The sequence below is a fragment of the Prenolepis imparis genome, unplaced genomic scaffold (assembly GCF_030444845.1).
Source record: "Prenolepis imparis isolate NDT839.2.m4 unplaced genomic scaffold, iyPreImpa1.0 SCAF_12, whole genome shotgun sequence".
NCBI lineage: Eukaryota > Metazoa > Arthropoda > Insecta > Hymenoptera > Formicidae > Prenolepis > Prenolepis imparis.
In genome coordinates, this window is record NW_028141170.1 from 7,876,731 (window position 1) to 7,902,321 (window position 25,591).

Here is a 25,591-nt window from a genome sequence, read left to right on the forward strand (position 1 = left end):
ATTGATTACTTTAAGATCCAATAAATTATAAATGTAAGAAATCATTAGTGTAACATATTATTGGCTTGCCTTTTCAATTACGATGCGATATCAGGCGAATTTTCAAAGAAAAAACATGCAAGAAAAAAGAAAAGTGAGATAAAACAAATCGCAGAAAATCGAATAATATTGAAGGGGAAATATATAGGGGAGGAATTATTATACGGCAAATAAAGCCACGTCCACAGATAAACTTATATACTATAAAACTAGTATTATCTCATTAGAATAAATGTAAAACAGAGATAACGTTCCTCTTACTCTCTTTCGAACTTGTTGTCTATCACTTTCTCTTTCTCTCCTTTCTCTCTGCTGGTACAGCTTTACGTCTGGCTTGGCAGGGGGGTAGAAAATAGGAGTTGGCCGAAGCACGGTAGGGCGCATTTACATGATATGAATATAATGGAGAGGGCTGGGTCGTCGGTGAACTCGGGCTACACGAGAGAACGCTACCTGTTGAACGAAGAGTCCGGGTATCACCGGTGACCCACAGGATGTGCCCGGGATCGTCGACAGACTCGTTGTCAGTTAGTAACGGATCATCCCGCAGATTCCGGTTGCTTATCGAATGACGGGCGAACGATCATGAAAATAATTTCGGTTCTACGCGCTTAAAAGCATACGTGATTATACCAATTAGGTATAATAAGAAGAATTTTTATGTAATTTATATAAAAGTTAAAAGTATATATATATGGAAATTTTTTGACATTTTATATCTTTATATTCAGAAATTATTTCTGGAGCTAAAACAATTATTTTTAGAGCTAAAATAATTATAATCTCTTGAAACGAGATATCCATCGCACCGAGAATTGAAAGTTTCCAACGCAACAGTTATTAACTTTGTTTCACGATGTAACTTGATACTGAGAACGTTTTTGACATAAATTTTGCGTCGATGAGTTTGCATCCTATCGCGAATAATTTTTCGCGGCATACAGTTTCTTATTTTCGCACCAATAATTATTGCTGTTCATATAGGCACGATATATCGCTTGTATACACAACGAGATAAGGTCTTTCCTCGGCTCTCAAATTAAATAGGATACGTTTCCACGAGTAATATGTGTGCACAGGCGTTTATTTACGTTTCGTTCCTTTCACGTATCCCATCTGCCTAATTAAGGGTTATCCGAGGATGTCTAATAGAATCCCCAGCTATTGCGTTGCCCACGCCGAGAGAGCTTCGACAACCAAGACAAAATCCTGTATATAATATAAATATGCATGGGATAAAACGCGCGCGTGCCTCGCTCGATGAAAAAATCCGAAGAGATCGCTCTCTTCCTTTTTCGTAATTCTGTAATGACGATCATATTCCGTCCCTTCAATGTTTCGCACGCGAGTAGAATCCCGGTTAGTCATTCGGTTATGCGTTTACATTCTCTCTGATCATTTTTCTCGAAAGTCGCACTAAAGAGAAGCGAAATACGTTTAGAAACAGCGAAATAGCAAAGGCGAGACGCACCAGCCCAGTCGCTTCCAACAATTATTAGCCCGAAGACTGGCATAATTCCTTACGGTTCCGCGATTTCGCGACCGGATTCACGCCCACTTGCCCGACATTATTTCCCGTTTTTTTCCATTACGAGCGAGCCCAACTATCCCGCGATCCTCGAGATTGCAATTTTGCAGGCCGGGTTGCATCTCAGGAGACGCGAGACGAGCTGCCTCGTAAAAATCGCTCTCGCGACCCCGGAGCCAGAGGTCGGAAGTAAGGGACAGCGGGGTAGACATGGGGGTGTGAGATGCGAAGGGAAGGAAATGAGCATGGTACAAGAGAGAAAGAAAGAACGGGAGAAGGAAAGAGTATCGCGGAGGCAATATAAAGGGGCAATAAAATCACGACGTCCAACAATACGAGCGGTCTTGGCCCACCGCCTTCACCTTATCCTCTCTCTCCTTCCACCAGTCCAGTCGGCATCAGGGGGATGTGCAACCTAGGTCAATTTTATTTGCCGTGCGTTTGGGCTTCGTATAGACTGGCAACTCCGATGTGAAAGTTTTGAAATCTCAACTTTACAAGAGACGTGCAAAGGCGGAGTCCATCGGGAAATCGAGACCTCCATCGGAGTTCGATTGCGAGAAAATTTGGAAAAAAAAGCGCAACCACTCTCGACAACTTCGCATCGTGTTTACAAAACAGATTTACATCCGGAGCGTCGCGAAAACGATTAAAACGAAGCGGTTGACTATATTCCTGAGAAATCGAAACGCGAAGTGAACCAACGAACTCGGCAGGAAAAGTTCGGCAGGATAACATCCTAAACTTTCTTAAACTCATTTTCACGTTGATATCGTATGTATGTGAAAAGAAATCTTAAAGATGTTAGTTGTGGATTCGAAGACGACATATGCAGAGACGTTTCTGCAATATTTTCGATTACGATAAACGCGACGCAACGTTTTAAAAAGATTATTAATTTTAATCTCGACTCTCTCTATTATTGTTCACAATTTAACAGTCGCTATTTTTCTCAGTACATTAGTATTTGTGAAAGAATAATGCTTATAAATTATAATGTTTTATAAATGCTTGTATTTTTATTTAAAAAATTCAATTTTGAAAAATACGAATTAATATTGACACAAACAGGACACTGATAGAACAGAAATGATATTAGACTTCAATAACAGAAAAATACAACAAAGACAGCTAATTTTCAAAATTTAATTAACATTATAAAAAAAATTAATAATGGGATATTGATCAATGTACTTGTAGAATACGATTAATTTCAATTCTTGTCGCACGACAACTTCCTACGAGACGGTAACCATCTTTTCTAAGGAATCGTTAAGGAAAGAGGTATTGAGAAGAGACAATTCCGTGGAGGACAGGCGTCACTATACTGACAAGAGTGCATTGAAATCATTGAAACACAAGGCACGATCACTCAGGCGCCCGCTATACCCTATTATACGTTAATGATGGGTTAGCTAACTGACTTGTAATATTGCATGCTGTACATAACAATTTTCTACATACACGTATATATAATATTCACGAGCGTTTGTTTAGAAAACTCTACTGCAAAAATTGTTTAAAGAATTCTTTCGAAAAATTGACAAGCCAGTCGTGAAAAAGAAAAGAAAAAACAAAAGCGCACAAAATCCTATTTCAACAATATTGTTCCGGCATTCGTTCATTTAATAACAATGGTCCGCCATGTCCGGCTTTTGTGTAAAAGAAAAAGAATATTTTTATAAAAAATGAAAAATGTTTCAATAGATATATCAAAAGTTTTGATCAGCTATGTTTGAAAGGATAAAAAAAATAGATGCGGTAGATGCAATATTCACTTTTGATGTAATTTAATTGGGAGAGTACGGAAGATTTAATCGAGATACAAGGCCAAATCTATATACCACACATTCGATATACAGTCGTGTCATATTGAACGTCCTTAAATCCTCATCGGATGCCCCTCATTGATTAGCCAGCGTCATTTACTTTGACCGAAACATCATTAAAACTCGCGTAAGCCTAAGCCACCGCGATCGCGCTCGCTGAAAGCCCAGGCTTATTATATGCATCGACAGCCGAATATCCGAATAATAACAGTCCCATTCGCTTTGAATCATTTGCCAGTCCCAAAGTCCGGCACTAACCGGAGAGAGACTTCCCTCCGAGCGTTCTCTCCCATCATCTCGCTCAGAAAACTTTCGATTTTCAACATACAACATACGTCGCTATTAAGCGTACTTCGTAATTAGTCCCCGCTAATAACTCATAGATTCGCGCACTTTACACACACACATATGCAAAGAGCTAATGAGAGGGAGGGAGAAAGAGAGGAGGCAAGATGGAGACAGGAGTACGAGCTGGCGGTCCCAAGAATACCATTGTGCTTTACAATATCCACGAGCTATGAGCAAGGTTATTAAAGGGCTGAGGTCGCGCCTAAGGTTAAGGGGAAAAGACGGTTGCGGCCGCGGAACCTTTAGATAGATAAAGAGAAAGAGAGAATAAGAGCTTTCTCCTCGCACATAAAACCGCATGCGATTTACGCTCGCTCACGCAAGCTGCGTATTTTCATAAGGGAATGTCGAAAATATGCGGGCCGAGATCAAAGCTTAAGACCGACCTAACCAGGAAGGATGCTCTCCGTAATAATGACTAACGTGATGCAAAATGCGCCTCATAAGATCAACGTTGTCGAGAATTGGACTTTCGCACTTTCCATTTAGTCGCAGGACGAAGAAACAATCTGGGGGGGATTTAAAACTGAGTGTTATTCTACGGCTAACTACGCTCGCATAATCGTGCGATTAACTCTGTTAAAACACGGAAAACCGGTGCTCGAAATGAGTAAGAGCATAAGTAGTAACATGAGAGATAATAGGATTATCGCTCGATGTGGAGCGAAATGTGTAAGCTTTTCACGGAGTAAAGTTTGATTATTAGATTGGGGCTCCAATTATTTAGCAACGCATTACGATTTTTTTTTTTATCAATTCGAGTTAAATTTAAAGATAAGTCGACTAAAATAATTTAGAGTTTCCAGATAATGAATAACATAGAGCAAACAAGCTATCGATTCGCGTAATAAATAATGCTTTTGCAAGCATTGCTATACGATTGCATTCACGCTCCAAGAAGCAGGTCTGCTTGATAACGATGAAAAATGTCCGGCACTCGACTTTTTACATTTAGTAGTAGCGTAGATACGCGCTAACGGAATACGAGATCTGTACACGCGGTTACGATCTTGTAAATTGGTTGCTTCGCGCGCGCGACATAAGAGTATAAATTTCTCCGAATGAATAAAAATCGTGTAATAGCCGCACTAAACTTTCACAGTATTCAAACTTATAAATAAAATTCCCCTTTTTTCGTTCTTATTTATTAGCCATTATTCATCGATATATCCTGTAACGAATGTCCCGAAAAATATTTAAAAATAAGAATTAAAATTAATCAGACAAGTAACTGTGACATTCAACTGAGAACTTTTCGTTCCAAAGAATTTTAAAATATGCAAAATATTAAAAATGATTATTTACGCAATATTATTCGTTTCATTTCTGTGCTTTAAAAGCACAGTCGTCAATCGTTTTCTTTAAGGTACTAAATAAAAAGAAGAATGCAATAAAATTTTAATTGACATTAAATATAATTTACGGTCGAATCGTCAAAAAAAGGTTAAGAAAACTGAAATTAAAATTACTTATGCGAATAATATAAATCATTTAATCCACGAGCTTTTGTGAAATCATCGAAGAACCGTAAAGTTAAGGAAAAATAAATATTTGCACGTAGAATGTAATTTTTAATTCTTCATGATCTTTCTTTTTAAAATCCCTCTTCGTAAAATAAATAAAGATCGATGCTCCAGAAAAATTGAAGCATCGTGGGAAGCTCGGCACCAGCAGGTGCGTCGTCAGCACGCTATCATATTTGCTAAATTGAGTGAAAACACTGACCTTGCGAAGAACGCTGCGGCTGCGCTGGCCTGCGCCGGCGTCCCGGGCACTCCGCTCACGTTGTACGAGTACTTGGTCTCCTGGTACACCTGATACGCGCTCGGCGGTTTCGAATGCGATGATCTATGGTAGTAGTGATCACCGCTGTGGTGACTCTTCTCCGACTGTTGCTTGCCCAGGCCGTAACCTTGGACCGCGGACGAGGACATCTTGCTGTGACACTTGTCGCCCTTCTCGCACGAGGTAGGCGCGTGGAGAAGATGCGATTTCTCGTGCGCGGACACCGGCTGCTTGTCAACGGTACCGTAAACTTTAAAGTCCGCGTAGCCTTTCAGCTCGCCGTAATAACGCAGGTTCTCGACCTTGTAACCATGCCCGACATCGTGGCTCTTGGCCTTGCTGACCTCGTGCTTGTAGCCGGCCTCCTGCGAGACTGCCGGCTTCATCCTTTCCGCACTGCACTTGGCGACCGCTGCGGATTCGCCGCTGCCACCGTGTAAAGCGGCCTTCCCTGACAGCTTTTCGATCTTCAGCATCGATCTCTCACTCGGCCGACCTTGAATCGCGTCACCACTACTGCCCCGATTCGACTCTGACCCGGTGCCCTTGTACTTATCGCACGTCGTTACCTCGCCGCACGAACCGTCACCACTAATCTCCGAGAAAACATTACCGACGATCACACCACTAGCAATATTGCTCCCGCGAGTCTGATGCTGCTGCTGCTGCTGATGATGATGGTGATGATGATGACTTTTCAGCGGCTCAACATAACAGCGCGTGGATGGTGGAACGTCGCAACCATCGTCGGTCTCTTGTAGCAAGTTCTCTTTGCTATTGTTATTGTTGTTGTTGCCACTGTTATTGCGCACCTCGCACGTTTTGTGGAAGATCCGTTGTCGCGTGATCGCGACACGTGTTGCTTCTCGCGCGGTCGGCGTGATACTGGCCAGATTAGAGGGCGTCTCGGCGCCATGAGTGCCGGTGTTCCCTCTTCCCCCACTGAAATTACCGCCACCGCCGCCGCCGCCGCTGATGCTGCTACCCCCGTTGCCACTACCACCTTGTCGTCTGCCCCTCTCGTCCTACCGAATGATAACGCGGCGTACTATAGTCGGCATGTAGTACTACGATTCATGCACATTCTACCGTTAATGTGCCGGATATACATCAAACCGCGCCGCCACGTGAGTTAGGTACTGAGAAAACGGAGTAATAATGGTTGAGCGCGATCAAAAGCGGACGATAGTCTCTTCTGGATCAGTTCTATATATATACATGTATTGTATATAAAATTACATAATGTAAAATATTTAAAAATAATGATTTGCTCCGAAAACTTCATGTCATTTTATATAAATTTCGAAGTAAAATTACTTTTACGTATGTATATATATTTTTTCTACATCACATTTAAATCCAAAAATTTAATTTTTCATATAATTTCACATTGGAAATATCGCGTAAAATTTTACGATATAATTGTCGGGTAGTCTCTAGATTTTCTCTGTTACTTTAACGTTGATCTATAACATTTCGGAACTATAACTCGCGCGCTTTAACATCCGGTCAGCCTTCCAAGGTACGAGATTTTTCTATACGCTACGACTTACCTGGACCTTCTTAAAGTCGTCCTGTCGTCTGGACACCTCGACGTACTTAGGTGGATCGGCAAGATACTTGGGCGGCGGTTCCACTCTTGGCGGGGCCTCTTGATAGCGCGGCGGCCTGTCGAATTGTCGATACTTGGGTGGATCAATGTATGGATTATTCCGATGACCGCAGTAATTCGGCAGCTGACACTCCCCGAGATCCGACTGCGAGCGATTCAGCTGACGGTGATCCGACTCGTTCACCAATGTTTTCTGCTGCTCCTGGTGACTCTGTCTGCCATGTTTCGCGGCTTGCGACCTCTCCTGACCGCTAGCATGGGACTTGTCGTGAGACTTGGTCCCTTTGTCGGAACGTTCCTTGCATATCTCGGACTTCTCCTTCCTCTCCTGACAGGACGGCGGTCCGTCGATCTCGTAGAACGTCAGCTCCTTCTTCAGCTTCTGATGCGATTTGTCGTGTTGCCGTGGATTCTCCGTTTTCACAGGCGGATCTATCTGATAGAACGTGAGCTCGCGAGAATCCTGAGACTTGGAGCGCATCTCCTCGTACAGATGATGCTGCCGTTCCGGCTGAGAGTGGCTGCGTGAGTATCGCTGATCGAGTCTCGAGCCATCCTGATACTTTGATCGCGCGTATCTTTCATTGGCACTGAGTTTATGCCCATACTCGAGATACTCATCGCCGTACTTTAAGAATTGTCGCGGCTTGTACTTCTCCTCGAAGTGTGAATAATTGTACGTGTTAAAGCCGACTTGATTGAAATTTCTGCTGAGATTCGTGGAATCGTAATCGGTCGATGTCACCGCTTCCATGTTTATCTGAAACAGAATAAAAGGAAACATATCGGAATAAAAATTTTGAGCCTGTTATCATATATTTTCTTTCCTCAAGTTTTTATTATAGTATAATTTCAACGTTACTCTTAAAATATATATGCGGTTAACGATTGCGACATATTTCTCGTCGAGATGCCGGCGACGGGTAAACCACGAGACAAGCATCCGCAAAGAATTTACGTGAATCGCTCGACGAGCGGCTTCAAGAAAGACGAAGAGAGGCAAGAAGCTAAACTCGAGGCAGCAACGGCGGCCATAAATCGGGGAGGCCCGTCTTCTTAAACGCCGGAGTATTTAGCGCGAAACAAAAAGCCGCCGTGAGATAAATAAAATCTGACACCAGGAGGGCGTGCCGCCGCTATCCACCACATCGTGTCCTGAATAAAGCCTCGCTCGCACCAACAAAGAGCGATAAGGAAAGACAAAAATGATGCGCAAGAACCCCGAATAAACTGAGAGGGTTGAAGAAGGCTCGGAGCTCGTGTCAAAAATCAAGTCGCGAAAACCGGTTCGCACTTCAAGACCTGAAAGCCGATCAGTACCGCATGTATAGTCTGTCCCAGGAATGCACATGTTTAAGTTTTTTTTACTCTACTTTGGAAAATTAATAATATTTTGAAAAATTATATTTAATTTAATTTAATTTAATGTTATCTCTTAACATTAAACATCTTTCAAATTTCTCTTAAATTAAAACTCTGTAAAAATAAAATTTATCTTTTAGATATGCGAAAAAGTGATGTCATTAATTTTTTCATCTTTATGTTTTAATTTATATAAAATTTTAGATTTTTATTTATTTACGCCACTTAAATATTGCCATTCTGAAAGAAAATTGTCCCAAATTGATGTGAATTCGTAGAGATAAAACAAGAGAGAATCTAGGACTTGGAACACCCTGTATATACGCGGGATCACTTTCAAAACCGATGTATCCGAGATCACATGCGATCTCGCTTTCTTTCCGTACGAGCCCCTATTCAGAACGCTGCGAGGCACGATGAACAACCGAGATGCCCGGACACGATTAACCGCGGCGACTTCGCGAAAGTCAGCTCGCAAAGCTAAAGTATGTAACGTCAACCTATCTCGTGCTCGTCGTGATAACGAGAGAAACGTTCGATCCTGAAGATCCCAGATAATCGTGCGATTTAACAGGAGAGAACGAACCGAGAAAATTATCGATCGCGACTTTCGCAGGTATACGATCGATCGTCTAATTCGATTTCTCCTGGTCACCCGGTACGTATTCGGCACTTCGTAACACGCTCTTGCGAATCGGGAATGCCCCTGCGGGGCTGCAGTTATATATTACAGCTGGTAATGAAGACTCTCTCCGCGGCAAGAGCAACGAGCTACCGACGAGACCTTGTTTATCGCCTCACCTCAAATATACAATTAACATGTTGAGAAAACGTCCAGAATATTACGTTATCACCCTTTCTCTCTTCTCTCGTTTTCTCTACTTCTTTTCTTCCTTTTCGCCAATTTCTTCAACCCCTTTCTCGACAAAGAAAATCCGACATGGCGAGACCAAGACTGACTCGCGCACCTTTCACTTTTATTATCGTAGTGCTCGTTAGAGCGACCATTCCAAGAATGTTAACCCGGAATTCGTCGCTCGAGAGACTTTAATGTCCCTCTATTTTTACGGAACTTTGCGCTCGTAACGCGAAAATGTGGTGACAGTGTCCGCGATAAATCCTAATAGAGTATGACGTAATTAATATGCTCATTCTTCAATTTGTCTAGCGCTTAGTTCGGGTCGTTATTATTATCTTGCAAAATGATAAACTCGATTTTCCACCCTATTTTTACACTTCATTCTTGACTATATTTGGAGATATATCCAGAGCGAATGCTGTGTATAATAATTTAGCTATCTAATTATTTGGAAAATCAGATTTTGTTTAATTCATCTCCAATGTATTTATCCACAGAGATAAATCCGAGGCTTTATGTTTGCATGTAGATATACATGCATCAGGAATAAATACAGCTGCTGCGTAAACATTGCCGTTTTAAAATTTATAACAGATAAATATTCGAACGAATAAAACGTGCCATCGTATCAATAACAGTGAGTTTTGGGCTATCCATCTCGGTAGATTATTGGATTCTGCTTATCGTATAAAACCAATGACAGATAAAAAAAAATATTGTACAACACCTCGAAATAAAATATCGTTGTCGGATATCAAATTGGCTGTATATATGATTTCTCGAAGCAATAAAAAATACTCGTTACTCATTACTGGTGATGGAATGTTCTGAATGAATACGCGCGATACACCGTTGACCTCGATGCAAAGATGCCATTTTTTTCGCCATGATGCTGAATGACGTGTGGCATTATTAAATATCATTAAAGAGAAAACGCTGTTGGACCCGCGGGAAATCATATGATCAGACTTGTATTCATGCCGAATAAATTTCATGCTCACATATATTCACGTGAGATCCTTGTACTGGGTGTACTGCTTCGATATTTTGCTTTCATTATTATTATAGAATCATATCACGGACAATAATAAAATTGTATATTTAAAATTTGCTGTTTCGCATAAATAAATATTTTTATATCCTAATACAACGTTATTATTTTTTAATTCGTCAAAATTATGCAATCGATAATTAATTGGTAATCAAAATAATATGACACTTGTCTTTTCTTATAAAACTATCAATTTTTTTATCTTAATTTAATGTCTTAATTAAATGTCTTGCATTTATATCTTAAGCTATTTCTAAATGTCGAACTAATTTAAATACAAACTGATTTGTTCAACATGGTTTCTGCGGACATGCGACGTTCGCAAAATTGATAAATGCACTTTTCATTCGTCTTCATCACTCATTTACGAGTTGCAGTATATATTGTTCCGATGGTAATGAAAGCGTAGAAAACGATCACACGTTGCAGCAACCAATAACTCATTTCGTCGTATAATTTGGCAAGTCTAGGCCTCTCCGTAGGGTGTCGAAACTAATCGCAAGCATGGATCGTCATAAATATTAATAGAATTTTTTTTTGGAAGGTTTTACACACTGCGGAAGAAGATAATCATGTTGTTTACGCTGCCAATAACAAGCTCCGTCGTCGTCGGGCCTCACCGTGTACGAGCGGGGTCCGTTTCGAAATGAGGCCCCATAATTACGGTTGCGGTTAAGATTATCCCGATGCAACCGGTGCCCTGTTACGAAGTGTTCGAAATAACCTCGTTTCTCATTAGATCGACGCGTGAAAATTATAGCAATCGAAGATTAATCGAGCCAACATGTATATTTTACGCGGAATCATGTTAATGAAAAAATTACATCAAGTCTGGTGTTACAACGATAATAATTTATACAGATAATTAAAGGCGTATTTCTGGAAAAATGTTACAAACATCATTTTATTGAAAACAATATTTAATAAAAATAAAATTTTTATTTAAATTTAAAAAAGATAGAAATATATATTAGAATATTATTTCAATGTTATATGATAAATTTAATTAATATCCAAAAAAACCTTCAATATCGAAGATATTTTAGAAATATCTTCAATATTGAAAGTATGTTTTTTTATCTAAAAATTGCAGAACTCTTTAAAAAAATAATCAGAAACTATATAACTATTTAAAAGAACTCTAAAACTCTGCTCAAAACTATTAGAACTCGATGTGTAAAAAAATGTGAAGTTGGCACCCCTATTTTTTGAAATTGATTTTCGTTATCGTAATGACCGGAACTATTTCTAAAAATTATCAACAACTCTTCCTATGGTTCTAAATAACTCAGAACTCTTAACAGAACTATGATAGCGTAACATAGGGGTGCTAACTTCACACACCCATATATTTTACCAATAATTTCATAAAATATAATATAAAATATGACGTTATTAATTTTTCCATATAAACCTCTCTTTACTTAATAAATGTAAATAATAATGATATTGTATTATTTCGTATCTGAATATAGTTTATTCAATACGACCCCTTTATATATTCAATTACGTGAGATATTAAATTGACAAAATTGTGAACATTAGTTCATGTGAAACTATCAGATGATTCAATTGAATACATTGACCTATAGACAATTCAACTTTTCAAGAAATCAGCAATTGAGATTTTCATTTTCTCGCTGACGCATATCTCGCCGGCTAGAAAACTACAACTGCATAAAGGAATCCAAGCCACGAGTGGCAATCTCTCCCTCTCTATCTCTGCAAATTTTGAAATTATTAATTTAACCGTTCCCCTTTAACGCTATTGCGCCCGCGGCTAATATTTCTCTCAGAGACGAAGATGAGAGTGCGCAGGATAGAAACTATTAAATAAAGGAGACAAAAGCATAAAAGGAAAAAGGTGGAGAGACCATGGGACAGAGAGCGAGACAGAGAAAGAAAGGCAGAGGACCTTTGGTTACCGTGTAAATGAGGCGATGAACAAAGTTCCGCGTGCAAACATCAAATAAAGGTAGATAACGCGGTTAGTTTCGGTCACGTGGCTGCTGATGAAAATGTTGAATGGCAAGCAAGAAAATCATAAGGGACGAAATTGATTTGTTTATGAAATCCATGAAAACCGAGAAGATTTTTAAAATCTATTTCATCAACATAACGTTGATCTCATGTGCAGAGTTTATTATAATTTACAATTTAAAATTAAACTATTTTTATTTCTCTCTTCTCTCCGGTATTCTCGCAAAATTTAACATTTTCTGGCAGCTTAATTTTAACGAGAGCACAAACTGACCACTGTTGCTATATACTTGGCAGTATGGTTTTTTTTTTTTACGATTTTAATTAAGCTCCCGAAACATGGAGGTATGATGTTAAAGCTTCGCGTATTCAACAACAGCGTCAGCATGTAGCGACGTATATACATATATCCAAATTGAGTGAGAGCTGGCCATAACGCCAGAGTGACGAGTATTATTCATAACAAACCGCAGCTGAAAAGTACACGACGATACTCGGTGTTATAACTGGATTTTCCATTTCCCCGGAGGGATATCAGGAACGGTATCCGATTTTCACGGCGGACTGATCTGTCTCAATGCTATCTACCCCTCCATTGCGACCAATCAAATTAGAGACGCTCGGTTGAACGGCCGAATGAAAATCTTTGATCGTTTTGTCACTCGTATTTTGTTTCGGCAGCATGTAGTGTTACGGCAAGGAACAATTGTGATTCAATGCGCCATTAGATTAGCGTGAATGCATACATGGCACATAATCACGTATTCGTATTCATCATCGATTTACTATTGTAACTATAAATGCAATTGCAAACATGATTTATTTGTTAGAATAATTAAATTTAAAAAATTTTTTTATTTATGATTAAAAATATAATTAAAAATATAATTAAAAATATACTAACATTTATAATTTAAATTCTTTGTAAAACGTGCTTTTTCTCTCATTCTTTCTTAACGATTAAAAATTAATATAAAACGTGAACTTTTGTGAAATATGAAATACAATGTATAACATACATAAAGATATAAGAAATACTATATTGTATTAATCACATCCAATGAATAATTTAAAAGATTTCTTGTTTATCTGTAAACAATATTTAAATCTTACGAGAATTACGGCGTTTGATTTTTACATTTAAACCGTTACCTTCGTTTGGCGATCACCACAGGAACGAATAAATTTCCCGATTGACTATGATTGGAAGCGCCAGAAAAACGGACAGTAACTAGAGAAGAAGCCCAGACAAAAAGATGATTTCGCGGATAACGGACGAGGTTGTGGAGAACCGCGCTGGAAGATATAGAGGCCGAGCAATCTCTTACGGTTGAGTTTGCACCACCCGAGGGAACCTCCCTCGATCACTCCGAATAATCATCGCGAGATACACAAGTGATTCTCGCATCATCGCCTCCGCGAAAATGAGAAAGTCGAGAGTAAAAATCTGCAAAAAGCTGGAAGGGGAAGAGGTCTACATACGAGGGTATACACGCACACACATACGAAAACTCTCGGAACAAAGCAAGAACGACGAGTTGTGGAATAACGATCCGGTATTTCTAATATCGCGGACAGGTGAGAAGAAGATTGATCTTGAAGGGCGCCATTATATACATATACGCGTTTGCATGTGAGAAAGCAAAAGTGTATCGCGTCGACGAAATAAAACGCGTCGCGTAAAATCGCTCGCCCTCATCGCGTCGCGCCGCAGTTTCAATAATGAAATTTGTCGCATCGCGTTAAACATTTCACTCGATATGCGAGCATGGCTCGCTTAATGCTTCTGGTTAAATAAATCAAATTTGTATGTTAAAGAATTATGCATCACTCCCCTCGAATGCGTTGCGCAGGACAGTATCGTATTCCTCATCATTTATCAATCTACCGCGAATAAATAAATCGATTAAAACGATTGGCATTTATTTGTAATTATGTGCAATATTATATTAAAGTAATGAAATATGATAATAATTGCTGAATTCATTTTTATCGACCACGAATGGAGCGCACAACGTGGTGGTTGTACATATGGGGTACTCTGTATTTACGTTAATGATACAATCGGATAGCGTGATTTTCGCCGCATTGCGAAGCTGCCTTGCACTCGTTCCTCTCGTATCTAATCCTGTTTTTCCACAGACGGAAAATCACGCAATTAACTGATTAGCGAAGTGACTGTGCGTATTACACCTGTAGCAAAACCATGCGAACCTCACGTTAACGATCGTTCACTCGACTATTTTTTATCATTAAACGAAGATGAGATCGACATAAAAACGCAACTTTTAAATGATTTTTTTTTCTTTCGTTTATGGCATATATAAACAGAAAAGTGGTAATAATGGCAAAGATCTGTTAAAATTAAATAATTAATGATTACTATCCACGTCAGCTAATCAAAAATCTTGTTAGATATACATGTATATATGTATATCGATCTTGCGACGAAGCAATCAGTTTAATGTGATTCTATATCGTTCATCGAGTTGATAAAGAAAATTAATTCTTAAATTATTCGAACGTTTTGCCAATCCAATCTTTTCCAGTATTATTTCTATTTCTCTGTCTTTCTCTCCTTCTTTCTCTCACATATACATACATGAATATAAAAAGATATCCATATCTCCGAAACACAACAATTTCAGAAACTACGTGGATTTAGAAACTAATTGAACGCAACTCTAAGGAAATTGAATGGCTTCGTTGGCAATGGATACCGGTCTATATAAAAACAGCAAAAGATTCATTGAATATACACAGTTTCACAAAAGTCACACAGATTCCTTTCACATACCAACCTTTCGTAGTTTTTTAATTTTTAATATTAAATATCTCTTTGAGAGAAAATGAGAAAGAGAGAAGAAAAAGAACATAAAATAAAAATTATGTGCTAAAATAAATTTTTCTTAAAACAATTTGAATACCTAATAAGAATTTTTTATATGTGTTTAGGGATTTTTAATACGCTCGATCATATTAAAAATAAAGAGTTAATAACGCTACGACACTGAAATAAACGACGATTTTTTTCGGCATTTTTCCAAGATCTGTTAAATTTGCGCGATTTCGAGCACACCCTGTAAATGTGTCTCGACGACGTTACCTAATGCATGCAAAGAGACGAAGTCACATATATATGCATGGAACGATAAAATATTCCTCCTCATAAAATAGCGCCATACGTGGATTGCTGCGAGCACTTTTTGTGCATTTGACAAATCGCAAACATCAATACACGATTAAATTAGTATTTTGCGAAATGCGCGCACAAAACGGTGAGAAGACAGAACGTGAAACACGTGCGGCTGGCAGCAACATTGAGCAATCGAATTGTAGCTTTGTTGGGCAAAATCAACTATACTACATAACTTCCAAACAGTATTTACTTTCCGCGAGGGGCAAGAGCTGGCAAACTCTAACGTTCATTTGTCGAGAGTCATTTGAGTTGTTTGACTTGTTCTGTCTCTGTGCGGAGTAATTCTCCACCGACGAGTTTACCACACCCTGTTATCGGGAGATGGGGTTAATCCGTCAAAGCTCACTTAACGCAATTCTTGCGTTTCTCATCGATATAATATAGATATGTGTCCATAATATATAGTGATACATTTTCTATAATCATACTCATATTTCAATCTTATCTTTTCCATTAATTTCTCTAATTATTATCGCATTTGATTTAAACAGATACACGATTAAATATTAATGTCAAAGAAATAGAGCTGTATTGTAAACGTCAAATTGAGCAACAATTATTTTTTAGATTAACATGTTAAAAAAATAATGCTCGCGCACGCGGATAAAAATACCGTCTTACCGTCTGATGCCGATGAGAATTTTCGGAAAATATTTGCGGACGAGCGTATTGAGCTTCGAATTTGGGGTGAAATGGCGGGGCCGTGCTGTATGTCGCAGGCGAGAACGCCGCGAGCCTTTTAAAGCCCTCTGTTATCCCTGGCGGGCTCCCGAAGGACACTCTTATCTGCCGGTCGCTGTTTGCTTTGCGGATCTTAACAGGGTAACGTTCTCGTCGCCAGAAACGGTCCAGGAGAAGTTCCACATCGACCGGCCGGGGCGACGAGAGCGCGCGCTCTCGGAAGGAAGGACGAATAGTGAAATAACAGGAGCGAAATGCGCGAGGGAGAAAACGGGGAGAAGAAAAGGGCAGACACACGGGGTGCCCGGCGTGCCCGGCCTCCAAGAGGAGAAACGGCCATTCGGATAAGACGACAATCCGCTGCGCAAATGCCACTGGGATTTAGATCGGACGTCTCTAATGGCAGCGGGATTTCAATGGCAAATGGCACCTGCCAGATCCTCGCCGCTTGTTTGGCCAAAGGATTTGCAAAGTCTGACGGGACAGGGCGCGCGCGGAAAAGTATCCAGAAAAAATTAAAGACCTGCTAAAGAATTCCGTTAATCTCGATCTATTTCGCTCGACTAATCGTTCCGTCGTCGGAGAAATGGAGGTCTTGCACGATTGAAACTTAAATATCGGACAGAATTGTTTACACGTAATAATTTAGAGATACAACTGATTGCGAGTGTTATTGTATTCACAAAAATTTGTGTAATATCGTATGATATGAAAAGAATACTTTATACTATATTTTTTCAAGAATGCAATATATGTCTGTTTCCGTAAAAAATTTATCAAGTATTATCGGTGTTCAATTGAAATAATTTACAATTTTACACGCGTGATTTTTTCTTCAATTTAAATTAATAAGTATATATTAAAAAGCTATTCGCTCTTAATTATAAAGCAAAGTTATTTGCAATCAATAATATAAGAAACATGTGAGAATATAGATGCATTGTTATACAGAAAATTCAATGAGAACAATAATAAGACATAATGACGATGGTAGTTCTCACGACCTCTCGACTCAACCCTGTCGAACTGATCACTGAAACAGGAGCGACAAAAAACCGTCCCTGTAACCGGCGCAATCTCGATAAGGCGGAGACGTCGTCGTCCGGGCCCGAGCAAGGACCATGGCGAGCAAACAATCTAACAAGCAAAAAAAGTCCCTTTTATAGCACGAGCGCGCGCCTCCCTCCCGCTGCTTGTTAAGAGCACCCCGTTTCTCGACTGCTTTCTTTCTACGGAAGAAGGAAAGAGAGCTGCAAAGGGGAAAGAGATAGAAAAGAGAACGGTGAGGAACGACGGGGGAGAATCGCGTCCTTCGTTAAGAGACGTCAGTGTGGCACCTGGTGCACGATTACGCCGGCAACGCGCGCACATGGGGTTCGCCAGTCGTAGTTGCGGGGGTTGAAGGGCCGTTGGATGCCTGACGACATCATGACGGATGGGAACGTCAGTGTCTGCTTCTCCTACGTCGGCGCTCGAAACGAAAGCGGCCGGGTATCGAGCGTGTTTTCGTTCGTTCGTTGTCCACTTTCGAGTTCTGCGCGGTCTCGCGACGCCAAAGTTTCGCGTATCACCATCGATCATCCGACGATCGCGTCTTGTGTATGTTACGGGGAGGAAGATGCGAGGGTCGATCGGGGTCGCGGGAAGGATAATCTTACTAGGTACACAGTATCGATTGAAACGCGGTGTCGGGCATTAATAGCGAAATCTTTGAACATGATGATCGTAGTCAATTCAAATTGAATATTTTGAAGATAACTCCAAATCGTTTAATTACTTTAGATTGTAAAATAAGACACATCAAAACTGAAATGCAATGTGAAAACTTGTTATAAAATTTTATGTATATTGATATATCTTGTTATCAAAATTTGATAAATCAGAGGTGCATATAAAAATATAGAAAACTTATTTTCCTAAAATATAAGAGATTTGTATAGAAATGAAATTTGACATCTAATATTTAAGTATCCAACTAATTGATTAACATGCAAAATTTAATAAAAACTGTCGATTTTTTCTAGATTTTATCCAGATATTAAAAAGCGCAAAATTATTATGAAAGTTTTTCGCGAGATATAAAGCATCGCGACGAAAAACCAAAGAGGAAAGGCCACTCGCCTGCGACAAAAGCTCTCCGCTGAATCATTACGCCCTTACGAGCTCTTTGATTTATACGTGGGGAACGTCGTTTCTAAAAGACGACAAAGAAATTACTCGGCATTCGTAGGCTCGCTCTATTCGTCGGCGAAGGGTCGCGAAAGCAACGGGCATCGTAAAAAGCAAACTTCTCCGTCACGGCCCAATTTCACGGGATCTTAAAGTCGCGAATAACTGTTCGCGCCTCCGAGAAATCTGATAAATGTCAACTCGCGGATAAAAAATACCGGAACACGTACATCAAACATGTAAAACATATGGCAATACGTTTTAGAGTATTTAACAGCATAAAAAAAATCTCATCTAACAATAAGCTTCGAAAAATAATTTTCTAAAAAAAATATATTTTCGATTCTCATTAACGGATTGAAATTATATTCTAATCGATTATATTTTAATCACCGAGCTTAACCAAACGCGGACATAAAAATAGTCTTTTTTTGCAATAAAAAATTACAAACATATAAAAATATATAAAATCATAATAAAGTATAATTACTCTGAAAATTCAGAGCATGAAAAAAGTCAATATAATGGCAGGAAGAAATATTACAAAAATATCAAATACAAGATTACTGTCTTTTCGCGCTAATAGAAGAAAGAAAATTTGATGGATTTTAATCCTAAATAGTATTCGAATACCGAACGCCATCCCTCGATAATCCATTATAGTTCTTGCATCCTCCCTACCCAACACGCATTTCATCCGTGACTCGTACGTTTTCTGGAATTTATCAGACCGGATTGGATCGTAAATGGGTTTTATACGGCACTCCGGGTCGAGGGTGAACTGCAAAAACGCATTCGGGGATAGAAAACATGCCTCGTGATAAAGTATCGTCATCAATGAGAAATACAATTATCTATTGTATAATATATCTAAAATCCTAAATCTTTACACACACATACACATGTCTGTTATATATTTTTTTATATTAAATGACTGATCAAATGGTTCTAATAAAAAAATTTATTATTACGTTACTACACATTTAATCATTCAAAATAATCAGAGACTATTAAAAACCATCATTACGAGAGCCATTATTGTTAGAGAAATTACACGAGAGCGTCTACTTGCGACGGCTTTTAAGATTGTCACCAGGCAGCGAAAATGTTGAAGCTGTGGATTCAAGTGGAGATGGCGACGAGTCCCTTCAAAGTCAGAGAGCGAAAAAGGACTCGAGACGGCTAACGCGCCGGCCCTATGCCATATTTACGCACTTGCGGTAGTCGTGCCAAATTCCACTATCACGATGGGGCAACAAGAGTGACGACGCGGGAACGTTAAGGGCGAAGGGAAAGAGGGCGGGACCCCTTTAATCTTCGCGGATCAAAACGTCGCGGCGGCACGAGAGACGTTCCCTCGCCTAGGCGGTACGTGATTGCTTCGTGTATTCGAGTGGAAGCCTAACGGCATTTCAAAGGGATGGGCACCGCAAGGAAAATTGCATTGTAATTAAAACCGCCGCCGCCGCATCCTCGTTGCATCGCGCTATTCCACGTCGTGACCAAATATGCAAGTGCGCAAAATGCATTCACACCGCAAACATGCATCACGACACCGTCGTCTGGTCTTCAGTGAATGATATAATTACAGGAATCAGACTATAGTATCAAATATGTTACGAAGAATCCGCAATTATTTAACAGTTATCAATAGTAAATATCGATCATAATTTTAAATTAAATCGTGTAAAACAACAAAGCTTGCAACTCGACATTAAGATAATTTTAATGTGAAGAATAAAATGATACGAGAAATAATGTCACAAAAAACTTATTAATTTAATTACTCCGATAGAGCTAGGTTACGAATATATTTATAATAAAAAAGAACAAAATATATGATACGTTATATTAATATTGCTATTATAATTTCATATGTGTAATTTACGATATATCGCTACTACATCATTGATAGACATAAATGATCAGAGATGCAATATTCATTCGGTCTATTTGTAATAATTCTCGCTTTATTTCTTTTTGGCGTTATAATAAGAAAGAAAGAAGGAAATCTATAAACTGTAGAAAGAAGTAACTATAAGCAAAAGTAAAAATAAGCAGAGAAAGATCACATCAGTAAAGACGCAAACTTGCCTAATGTAGAAAAAGTAATCACCGTGAGAGATAGCTGCTCGCAATATTTCAATAAGTACATTAAGGCGAAGATAATGGTTACGACGAGCAATAAATTAACCGTAACAAATCATAAATTAAACGTAATCGCCTTCAGACTTTAATTAGCTTTTAATAAGTCACGTTAATTCGATTGTCGTCAAGCTTCGTTCCAACTTCTTGCTGCGGCAAAGATATAAATTTGCTCGATTATAGGAATTTAAATTGTAACGGAGATTACATCTTGGATTACCCTCGTTAAAAATTCTGTAACATTTAACATCGTAAGATAAAAGGATTCTTTTTCTTTTTTTTAAATTTTTATTTTATTATATAGTTAATATTTTATAATTAATTTGGGGGGATTTTCAATCTCTTTTCACTCAATTTATTTGCTCATTATCTGTTTAATAATTTAAAGTGAGTTATACAATCGTTCATTAATTCTCCTTGAATCAACATTAACGAAGGTAAAACTTGATTTCTTTCGAGACAAGAGGCAGGATAGCCCAGTATCGTTCCGACAAAGTGAGTTTCGCTTCGATAACGCAATTTCGTGTGCGAGCACGAGGAAAACTGACCCTCGCAAATCCGGAAAAGGTCATCGTCGCCCTTCGGTTTGGCGCTCGACCCTCCATGTCATAAACGGATTGTTAGCATTGATTAAAGTGCACTGTGGATTTATGCGGAACGCTTCTTCGTTCGCACCGTATCCATCCAGATCCCGGTTCATGGCTCTCTATTGCGATAAGAGCGATTTCTCCGGACGCGTTAAGCGTCGGAATGGTTTACGTCCCACGTACCCCAGGACCGGAGAGAATTGTTTCCGATCAGTCTCTGGTACGTCGAGGGTAGACGTCGCATTGTATCGAAACTGCTTATAAATCTTAATTAAAGCACGCCTTGCGCACGGCAGGACTTGACCGATGTGCATGCAGACTCAATCGATCTGCGACCCAGCAAATGTTGGAAGACGATAATGCTTGATAAGGAATGCATTTGCTATTGCTATCTTTTCTGCGAACGTTTGAAAATGAGAAAAAAATATTTTTAAAACAACAAAGTCTCCCTGATGACAGTAATTTTCTAAATATTGTCCCAATATAAAAATGTTTCCAATTTTTACATTTATATCGTTCTACCAGCAAATAACTTAATGCACTTTCTGTATACGCGAAAGATACCGATTTCTGTCGTGAAGATACCTTGATTAGGGCTTTTACGGGAAAAAATTTATGGCTCCCATAAAGCATAGTTTTTTTTCTCTCGCGTCGACGTCGCAATCTCAAACTACCGACTAAGCAAAAATCCAGACGAGAAAGTAACTCGCATCTTATACTGCACGCAACGTTTCGAAACTTGAGCCTTCCCGTAATAGTGGACTCCTTTATTTTCGGTTATCCAAGGAGTGCTCGGGACAGGAGGTAGACTAGACGTCTTTTCACTTTTCCGAGACGACTATTTTTTTTTTTTTTTTCTTGTTTTTTCACGGAGGGCGCTCAAGGGAGACAGATTTACATAAAAGGAGAGCCTTTCTGCGCATATTATGCTCGTCTAATGCGCGCGAGTGGCGCATAATGGACGTCAGATGCCATGCTGTATATGTGCGAACAACCTTCCTAACGAAGTAGTTCGCCTTTTCCTTCTTCGTGTCATGGCACGCGACTTGCATAAATGTTTTAAGCTCTGAAGCACCATAGAGAGAATTATGATGTCATATAATTAAAAAGAAAAACGCGAATAAGAGTTATTTACGTTTTATTTTTTTTAATGTGCAATGAAAACGTCAGTGCTCCGTGAAATGTTAATATTAATAATCGCAATGAAAGAATGATAATGATAATAAATATAAATGTTGGAAATGCTTTCATCGCGCTAGCATATATCAAAGATCCTCATCGATGCTGACAACGTTGCCGATAAAAAGCCTTTTTATCGAGACCCCCGTTTGCGACACCATTATTTGTGACTCACGATAATTAGACAAAGTAATTAATTTCTCGACGCACAAAGAAAAATGATGCTTCCTCTCTACGACGATCAGGAAGACACAATAAAGCAAAACGAGAGACTACGCCGGTCAAAGGGGGAAAAACAATTTCCCTTTGTTTATTATCGCCTGTTTGACGGAGGAGGCGGAAGGGGGGAATATCTCCTGCGGACGAGTCCCCCGCTGCGTTTCTCTCGAGCGGAAGTAACGGCGGTGAGCGCGCGCGGGAGTTTTTATGCGTTCGCGACAATTAATTACGCGAGGCGCGGGTGAAATCGCGACCACGCGATTCGCGGATCCATCAGAAAACAAGCCGCCGACCGCGTCGATGCAGCGCGCCGATGAACGGCCCTCTCGTTAACGCGCGTAATTAACGAACTGCTATCGCTAATTACCCCACAGCGAGTGGTGGGGGAGGGAGGGGGGGGGGGTTCACGGACAGAATTTCTGGGGATCCGCTCTAATTACCCGCGCTAATCTGATTAACTAAATGCGGCCCCTCTCCTTCGACTTTTTCTCGGCCCACACGAGTAAACGAGCGCGCTCCTTCTCTTACGGAAGGGGGAGACGTTCGCGTGCGTGTCGCGGCGACGTATCACGTAAAAATGTCGTTAATGCGATCGATCCGGGTGGTCCCTTTCTCGCGATTCCAAAGCATTTCGGACAAATTGCAGCCTGACACGCGGCTTCTCCGGCTTTCTCCCCGGTCTGACCGCGGCGCGTGGCCGCCCGTGGCTTCTCGTGACCGTACGTGATCGAGTCGTGACCGACGCGCGTGCGAGGGATCAAACGCGGCTATAAGAGTCGCGGTTATACCCTCCGACGTGCCGTGGGGCTAAAACGATTCCACATGCGCTTCCCATAAGATTTTCTTTTTTCGTGTCAGTTCAGAGTCGAGCAATTTTTGAGATCCTTCAGAAATGTGCCGCCAAACATGTTTCCCATTTTTTTTTTTCACACATTTATTACGCCGATATAGTCTCGTTTGCAGATTCCGATCAAATCTGTAGCAAAAAATCGCGGAAGCTCGATGTTCCACGAACGAGCAAACGAAATGACGAGCGCTGGATGCACGAGAATGACGCCGTTCTCATTTCTAACGAGTCGCTGGAGATTTGATCTTCCTGGCGGAAGCGAGCTCCAATACCGTTTAATGGCCTGGGAGACAAACGCCATGACGATCTCCACACGGCCTTTTCCTTCTCTCGTATCTCGACACGATGGCACAGGGAACTACCAACCCGCTCGTGCATCCACCCTCGTCGAAGCCGTGATTTGATTCCGGGGACTCATCTTCTCGATTGGGGGCGCACTAACTTTTCAATCAGCCGTCAACTTGGCGGTCGGGAGAGGATGGAGCGGTAGAGAGCGGCTACCCCCCAATGACATGCATCGGAATTTCTCTCCGACTCGACACCGTGTTGCCCAATGGTGTTATTACAATTAAAAAATGTTTGACGGGATGTCTCGAGTATACTTTTTTTTTTATATCAAAGTCATATTTTGCCATTGCAACTTTCAAGCCGCTAATGTTAAAAATATATTTAATTTATGATATATGCATGAAATATATTTAATTAAATGTAACTAAAATAATTAACTACGTCTTTGAAATATAATGTAGCAGCAAAAAAAGTTTCTTTAAAAATTACATATCGATGTAGAATAGAAAAATAATTAAAGCAAAATGTAGAATCTTATGTTAATCATTTTTGTGAATAAAATAAATTTTTTATAAAGCAAAATTAATTCAGTAAAAAAACAGGTTGATCTTCTTGTTATTATTTCTCAAAATTATTTTTCAGAAAATCTTTAAAATTCAAGATAAAGTTCTGATAGCTCGATCGCTAAAAATATTGACCGATAAAAGCTTATTCATAAAGTGAATTAATAGGATGACTGTTTTCATCACGAAATGAGCATATATGAAAGATGTTCTCACGAGACATATGCAATAACACGCCATGAATCGCAAGCGTGTGCATACAGTTACATGCCGATAGCGTGGGAACCACAAGTGTACGTTCTTAAATGCTGCACGCTCTGAAATTTATACACATCCACGACCCGACGCTATTAAAGTGGAAATAACGCAAAGAGGTTGCCAAAGGATCTTTTGAACGCTTCGATATTTCTGAATTATTGCACATGCATATATCATCTCCACATTCCCACATTAGTTATCAAGATATAACCATATATAATCGTGTACCAAACTATAGTGTCATATATTATAGCGTCATATATTAATTTTACCGTACATAAGTTTATTTACTCGTATAAATATTTTATCGCATTTTTAAAATATTAAATTAAAAGTTTAAAAATTTATCGCTGTCAAAGTTTCGAAAATATATCTCGATATGAACAGAGTTTCGTAACTTTATTTTCACTGTTCACTATATTAAAAATTTGAGCAACGGTACCGGCGGCGTGTAGAAACGACCGAATCTCGAAGGAAAGAATGTCAAGCCTTTACAGAGAAAACCGCAGCGGCACGTGAAAAAAAAAAAAAAAGTGGCATAGTGGGTTGAAATCGTCGCAAATGAGACAGACTGCGAATTCCGGCGGAATTCCTGAACATGGAAATCCAACGAGCACACGTCGATCCGACCACAATATATCGTGTCCGAGGACTCTCGCGCCCCACGGCCGTTTCGAGAGTGGCGAGGAAGTTTTGTCGATACCCGTGCACATTCTCCGGACCTATAACGAATTCCGATACGCCACACGCGGAGGTTTAATATCGAAACTGCGAATATTAACTCATTTAAAATCATTTATCGCGCATATTACTCGCTAATAACGCGCCCGACACTTTGGCAGGCGCGCGCGTGGAACCGAAAATTCCGCATACAATGGACCGTAAAATATATAACAGAATAATCGTTGAATATCATTTCATATCGCGAGAAAACGACGTGAAGAATTGTACGTTTAAAACCGCAAATTCGTTTGTGATCATTTATAAATTTTCTCCATTTCCAATACGATTATAGATTTATCTGTAATAGATAATTACGAAAATACACATATCTTTATGAAAT

General features: G+C 39.6%; 2 protein-coding genes across 5 annotated transcripts in view; one reads left to right on the plus strand and one right to left on the minus strand.

Annotated features, from left to right (window-relative positions):
* The window catches only part of LOC145944121 (uncharacterized), a 399,257-nt gene that overhangs the window by 279,369 nt on the left and 94,297 nt on the right, over nucleotides 1–25,591 (plus strand). The window lies entirely within an intron of this gene.
* Nucleotides 1–25,591, minus strand: part of LOC145944111 (uncharacterized) — a 332,431-nt gene that overhangs the window by 210,072 nt on the left and 96,768 nt on the right. For all 3 annotated transcript variants that reach the window (XR_014426620.1, XM_083052206.1, XM_083052207.1), the window contains exons 9-10: nucleotides 7,083–7,901; nucleotides 5,470–6,554 (exon numbers count right to left, since the gene is read on the minus strand). Coding sequence is in view for 2 of the 3 variants with exons in the window: in XM_083052206.1 (XP_082908332.1) it covers nucleotides 5,470–6,554; nucleotides 7,083–7,901 (1,904 nt within the window). In the remaining variant the exon portion in view is untranslated. The remainder of the gene's footprint in view (nucleotides 1–5,469; nucleotides 6,555–7,082; nucleotides 7,902–25,591) is intronic.